At 33.2% G+C, this 7,025-nt stretch overlaps 1 protein-coding gene across 1 annotated transcript; it reads right to left on the bottom strand.

Annotated features, from left to right (window-relative positions):
- Positions 1-4,577: 4,577 nt before the first annotated feature.
- Positions 4,578-6,590, bottom strand: LOC145620580 (F-box/kelch-repeat protein At3g23880-like). Its single transcript, XM_081675274.1, has 3 exons — positions 6,431-6,590; positions 6,160-6,232; positions 4,578-6,064 (listed from the first exon to the last, which is right to left on the bottom strand). The coding sequence occupies exons 2-3, from the start codon at positions 6,228-6,230 to the stop codon at positions 4,888-4,890; spliced, it is 1,248 nt and encodes a 415-aa protein (XP_081531400.1). The 5' UTR covers positions 6,231-6,232; positions 6,431-6,590; the 3' UTR covers positions 4,578-4,887.
- Positions 6,591-7,025: the final 435 nt, after the last annotated feature.

Genomic DNA, 7,025 nt, shown 5'->3' on the forward strand with positions numbered 1-7,025 from the left:
GGAGAGAGATAGGAAGAGAGAGACTTATAGGTGGGCCCCACCTAATTTTTGGTCGGATTGTATCACGTGATAGGGGACCACATGGTGATTGTTCCACTGAAAGTTTATATAGTACCATTGAATCCTTAGTGGTACTATTTACGCATAAATTTAGTACAACTGAATGCATATATAATACCATTATGTGCATATATAGTATCACTGTATATTCAGTGGTACCATTTGATCATCCAATGATACCAGAATATTTATTAGTTTGTACATATGCATAATTACATGAATGCCCCTTGTTATGCATTTCTAAATGCCTAACATTCCTCCCTTTAAAATTCCTCAACAAACACTGATAATGGACCGAGTAACCATCTTCTAATGCACCAAGGGGAAGGCTGTACTGTGCAAGAGGTCTAGGGATTCAGGGCTTGTTCTCATTGACTGAACTCAGCTAAACTGAACTAAATTGAACTGAACTCAGCTGAATTGAACTGAACTGAACTGAACTGAACTCAGCTGAACTGAACTGAAATGAACTGAAATGAATATTTTATAAGAGAAGGAAATTAGGAGCTGAGCTGAACTGAACTGAACTAAACTGAACTGAACTGAGCTGAACTGAACTGAACTGAACTCAGCTGAACTGAACTGAACTAAATTTCAACGTAAGAGAACAGGCCCTCAGTCAGGGAAGCAGATCGATGAGGTGGCCAAGCAAGCTATGTTGCATCTAACTCCTTCCACTAGAAGCACATGGAAGTTAAGCCCACTTTGGATATCTGTGTAATAATTTGGCCTATTGTGCTAGGGTCAGCTTTATGTATTGGCAGTGACATTTCTTTTGGCGACAAACTTTGTATCTCCTCTAACCAATTTGGGCCTCGTTCTTTAGAGGTGCTCTACTTTATTGAAATCTGCTCTGCTCTATCCATTGAATTATTACAATAATAATTAATATATAATAATAATAAGCAATTAATATTTTTAATAATAACAATAATTAATATTGAATTATTATAATAATAATAATAATTAATATTTAATAATAATAATAATTAATATTTATTAATAATAATAAATATATAATAATAATAATTAATATTTAATAATAATAGTACTACTACTAATAATAATAATAATTAATTAATATTTAAAAGTACTAATATTATTATTAAAAATTAATATTTAATAATAATAATTATTATAATAATAAATATCTTTAATGATTAAAATAATTATGCAATTAATTATAGTAGTAGTAATAGTAGTAGTAATAATAGCAGTAGCAGTAGCAGTAGCAGTAGCAGTAGCAGTAGCAGCAGCAACAACAGTAGTAGTAATTATAATTAGTAATTAATAATTAATAATTACTTCCTCTGTTCTTTTTTACTTGACCTGTTTCTTTTATCACGCTTGCCAATACAAAACTTTAACGATCAATAATTTGAATTCCCCATAAGTAAAAATTATAAAATTTATATATCATGATAGTATTTTTTAAGACAAATTCAAAAAGATCCCATATGAATATGTTTTTTCTTATATATTATTCACAAAAGACGGTCAAAGGAGGGGTGATGAATAGTGTAAAAGTCAAAGCGGGTCAAGTAAAAAAGAACGGAGGAAGTAGTAATTAGTAATTAATATTTTTTGAAACATAAATTATTAGTATTTAATAATTAGTTTTTAATAATAAGTATTAAAATGGAGTAATATTAGTAATTTATAGTATATTATTATTGATAATTATCAATTTATAACTTATATACAATTATTGTTGATTAATAACCGATAATTAATTAATTTGAATTATAACTAATTATTATATTGTAAACAATTAATAATTAATTTACAATTATTATTACCAATAATTTATTATTTTAATTATATTAAAGTACTATATTAGTTCATTAGTGTTGATATAGTTTAACAACAGCTAGCACCCAACAACCAATTTACTAAACATTACAACTCTAGTCAAACAGCCAACTCAAAAGGTAATCTAAATAGCCAGTCAAATTAGCCAACTAAAACAGCCAACAGCCAACAGCCAATTGCCAAACAGGGTCAGAATTAAGGCTTTAATTGATTGATCGACTAATATATAAATAGTGACAAAAAAAGTTGAAAGTGTCAATTACTGTGGAGCGAAGGGTCATACGATAAGGAATGAGAAGAAAAGAACAAACAAGCTAAGAGCCACTTTTTGTTTGTTTGGATGGAAATTCTACTCAGCACGTTGTTAGCGTGTGCAACGAGGGCCCTATATAATTGATTTGTTTGGAATTTTGGAAGAGAATAAAATAAAATAAGAACGAGTAATAAATACAGTATACGTGGTACCATTAACTCACTATCATACATATTTTCAATGCATGTCTAACCTTTTGATTTATCTTGTTTGTTTTTATCTGCTCAATCATGGAAGCTAATACTGAGTATTACTGCTAAATAACAACGCAATGAAGCCAAACTATTGATGCATTGTGAGATAATTTGGTATTGTGGTCCTTATAATTGAGATGTACGGACTACGGAGTATTGTTTTCATCTATGTCGGCATTAACTAATAAAGAAATTTTGACATTTGTTACCAGGAAAGTATACGTCACTAATTTGTAGAGTCCACTAAGACTCTAATAACATGGCGTTGATATTAAATTTTGTTTAGATGGTATCATTTAAATACCAGAATACTTATTCAGTAGTACCAACGAATGCAAAAATGTTTAGTTGATATCAATATAATCCTTGATGGTATTTAGATGATACGAAGTACCATATAAACACAATTTAATACCAACGGTGTGTTATTTGAGTGCTAGTGGACTCTACAAATTATTGTCTTAGACAACCTCATTTGCTTCCACTAAAAGCACCATTTTTAATATTTGCTTCTGGTTGTTTTTTATTTTATTTATTTATCACCTAAATCACACTTTGTTAAAAATAACTTCCTAATGTCTTATACTGCTACTATTTCCGTTAGTGGGACCTAATTATCGTCCAACCACCTCCCAACCACTCATCCTTCCCCAGCCACCTCACTACCACCTTCAGCCACCTCCATTTCCCCCAACAATGCTGCCCTGAAGACTGAAACACATCACTGCCACCTCCTCCCCTTGCTGGCCAACCCATTCTCCTCGCTAATGACCGACTCCTCCGCCCCCTACCCGAAGCCCCTTTCATTCCCACGAAACCCTAGAAAAATCCGTCGTCTACCCTAAACCGTTCCTCCTCCACCCTTTAAAACCTTGGTCGATAGGGTTTCTAGGCTGGGCGAGGAGCGACTGAGAGGTTTAGCGGGTAGGGGAACATTTGGGCGTCGGCAAAGGGAGGAGGGAAGGTGGTAGAAAGGGAGGGGAAGGTGGTTGGGAATTTTTTTTTATAAAATTTTTATTTTAAATAAATTAAATTATTATGTAATGAAATATTGGGCCCATTAAACGAAACCTTAACGGATTCCGTTAAGTGGTAGTTATTTTTAATGAAGTGTGATTTAGGTGGTAGTTTAGTACACTTGATCTTAGCCAAAAGGCCGAGAAAGGTATTAGGTGGTAGTTTAGTAAAAAAAAAAAAATTTAAACATATAGCAAATGTGGAACATGGTATTTTTTGAGTTAGAAATATCAAAATTTCCTAAATTTAATTTATATATGGGAATAATTTGTCAAAAGTGGTACGGACTATCACAATTCACAACTATTCGTTGAAATTAAAGGCATATTATCCACCAAAAGGTTCTCTAAAACAATTACACTAGTAATTTTTTAAAAAAAGGTTTGTAGGGTTAATTTTCTTGATAAGTGAGTATTCATTGTCATATCATTAATAAAATAATCCTTATTCCCCGTTAAAAAAAAAAAAAAAAAAAAAAACAAAAAAAGACGAAACCTTATTTAGCTTCCATAGGCTTAATCGTGTACGAGTCAATAGAGATTTATCAAACGTACTCTTAGTCTATTGGATTGGTGAGCTTTCTTTCAACGAACACAAATTTCATCTACTTTAAACGAACAACAAGTTAGTTATCAAATTTCTTGTTTGATCTTCATAGCCAAGGAAATAGGAGATATTGGATCCATTTTCCTACACCACCATGCACCCGCAAAGGCCGCTATTGTTTTTTTTTTTTAAAAAAAAAAAAAAAAAAAAAAAAAAAAAAACTATCAATGAGTTATTTCTGGTGCCTGATTCACAAAATTGTACTCCGTAAGAGGGAGAAAAAAATACTGACAAGAAGAGACAGTCATTATGGTTGAAGATTTCTTAGGAAATTAAAGCTTGGATCCCTCTTATCCGCTTCTTCACTGGCGCGAGAAAAGGAGGAGACTTACCGGAGAACAGGTAATGGTGCTAGATTTCCGACAGATTTCTTGACATAATTTCAATGATTACACCAAATTTTAGAAATGCATAAAAACACCGGAACAACCATATAATTACATAAACAGAGGCCGTAAAATGAGATCTTTAAATTAAACAGCCACCGCAAGTGAATAAGGATCAGCTATTACTGGTACCATATGCAAGGATAAGAACATATGAAGAAGATTATGTCAACAGCAGCACAGCCTGTGTTTGGTTTTGTGTAACACATTTCCAGCATAACTAGTTTTTGGAAATATTAATAACATTTTTTTTTTTACATAAGAATACAAACTAAGATGAGCTGATAAGGCTCTTATTTCATCAATTGGAATACACATATTACAGAACACATCAAAGCTATCTCTAATTTACAAAATATTTCACCATAAACCGAAATCAATAGCTCTGAATTACTTGCAGGTAAAAAAAAAAAAGATTACTCTTTATTTTTAAACAAAGCACTTGACAAACATAGGCTGGTTTTGCACTGGTATGTTGGAATAGTGATGAATCCAATACTTAGTTATTTTCTGCTTCAACTTCCTCAGGCTGCAGCCCTGCCTCGTTCTTATCTTTGATCGAAACCAGACTTTCCATGTAAGCAAAAACTCCTTCACACCACCTCTCCTTCTGAAATGCAAGATCCTTTATTTCTTGTGGTGTTTTGGGATCCAATAAGACCAGCTTACCATCTTCACATTCTAGTAAGAGCCTGTTATTTCTCCAATGACCAACAGGACTACGAACATCTGACAATGGCCCCACAGTAAATTTCTTGGTCCAACACTCCTCACTCCATATCCAAATATCAAACTTCTTCTCAGTCTCATGGACAGACAGAAACGCAAGAGAATCATCATATACTCCAAGACACTTAGAACTTGGCTGTGCATAGTCTGGAACATCAATCTCTTTAAATGCATCAGTAGCCATATCAAAAGATATGATCACTTCAGAACTATTTTCAAATGATCCGAACCAGTAACAACATCCATTCACATAGATGTAACATTTATTACTTTCCAAATCATAAGCTCTAGCCAGATCTCCGCAATACCTCCATGAATCAGTCCTTAACGAATAGACAAGGACTGACACAGGATGCTTGACATCACTTTCATCATCATCATTAGTACTCCAATAACCTTTCATAACAACCACCTTATAGTCTCCACTAACAGGATCTAACCCGAAACCATAAACTTCAATAGAAGCATAAGTGAATTCAGACGGAAGATCAGGCTTACAAATCATTTTAGGCAAGGGTTTAAATTCATTGATGGCCGGATTCCACAAAGCACGACCACTAGAATCGTACTGGTACAGATAATATAATCCATGACACGGACCACAAATATACGAGCTATACATTGGCATACTATATAACACTTCATCAGCTAAAACTCGAGGAGATTCATCAAGCAACAGCTCATACAGCTGAAGTTCAGCATGAGTAACATAAAATTGAACAAGGATACAATTGCGCCAACTTTCATCATTGTTATAGTAGTTATTCAGGTGTTTGGATATGAAATTCGGACTCGAAATAATAGCATACCATGATTTGCAAACACTCTTAAACTGTAACAGATCTTTCACAGGTAACCTTGACAGAATCTCAATGATTAAATTTTCAGGCAAATGATCAATCTTTTCAATTGCAATTGACATTGACCTCTCTTTTTCTTTGTTAATCCTGAAAAATTAATCCCCAAAAACATAATCAGCAAATTTAAAACACCCATCAAAAAATAAATTAAATCAGAAGGAATAAAGATATAAAGATTTGACCTTTGTTTCAAGAGATGATTAAAACGGCCGTTGTCATCTGACCAAGTGTAACGCTGCAAAGATAAAGCCATCGCTGCAACAAAACAAGAAGATTATTGGGTTAATTTTAACAACCAATTAACTATATAATGTATGAAATAAGAAATTGAAAGCAGAAAATGAATGGGGTTAAGAAACATACAATTAAAATTGCAGGATTAACGGCAAAGCAGAAGAACGAATGAAAATTAGATGAAATTAAACATCAATTAATGAAAGATTGATACAGTACCTGGGTAATAGTTATAAAAGATTGATGGATCTGAATCTGGGACTGAAGAAGAAGAAAATAAAGTCAATCAAAATTCAAAATCACAAAATAATTGGCGAGTAAGTATTTCTGCCTGATGTCAGTTTTTTAGGCTTAATATATGCAATTTGCTGAAATAGGCTTAATCGGAGTATTGAATATTTTGTGTCTACGGAGTACTTGTCTTGTTTAGTTGTTTACGTACGATTATACGAGCACTTGCGACACACTCCGTATATTTTTTCTTCTTTTTGTTTGTGTGCGCTTGTACGAGGGGCAATTGGTAAAGTCCCAATACTTGTGATTAAGATTTAGGGGTGCCAATTTGGTTAACAAAATAAAGTTTTGGGTTGATTCACAGCGGGTCGGGTCTATTCAAGTCAAGGTTATTTATTCTTTTAGCCATCTCGGTTTGGGTCGGATCAATTTTAGGTCAAGATTTGTCGAGCCAGGTTCAGGTTAATTTTATATCAGTTCGGATCAATTCGTATTGGGTTCAAATCGAGTTTAACAAGGTTAACTTTAGGTCGGATGACTTCGGGTTAGGCTGATTTGGTTAGGTTTATTTCAGCTCGAT

Source organism: Chenopodium album, chromosome 27, assembly GCF_948465745.1.
Source record: "Chenopodium album chromosome 27, dcCheAlbu1.1, whole genome shotgun sequence".
Lineage (NCBI taxonomy): Eukaryota > Viridiplantae > Streptophyta > Magnoliopsida > Caryophyllales > Amaranthaceae > Chenopodium > Chenopodium album.

What these genes read in the sequence shown, in the direction of transcription:
- LOC145620580 (XM_081675274.1), bottom strand. Translation starts at nt 6,230, where the DNA reads ATGGCTTTATCTTTGCAGCGTTACACTTGGTCAGATGACAACGGCCGT. An exon ending in AATCATCTCTTGAAACAAAG is followed by an intron (nt 6,065 to 6,159) that starts GTCAAATCTTTA and finishes TTAATTTTTCAG; the next exon opens with GATTAACAAAGAAAAAGAGA.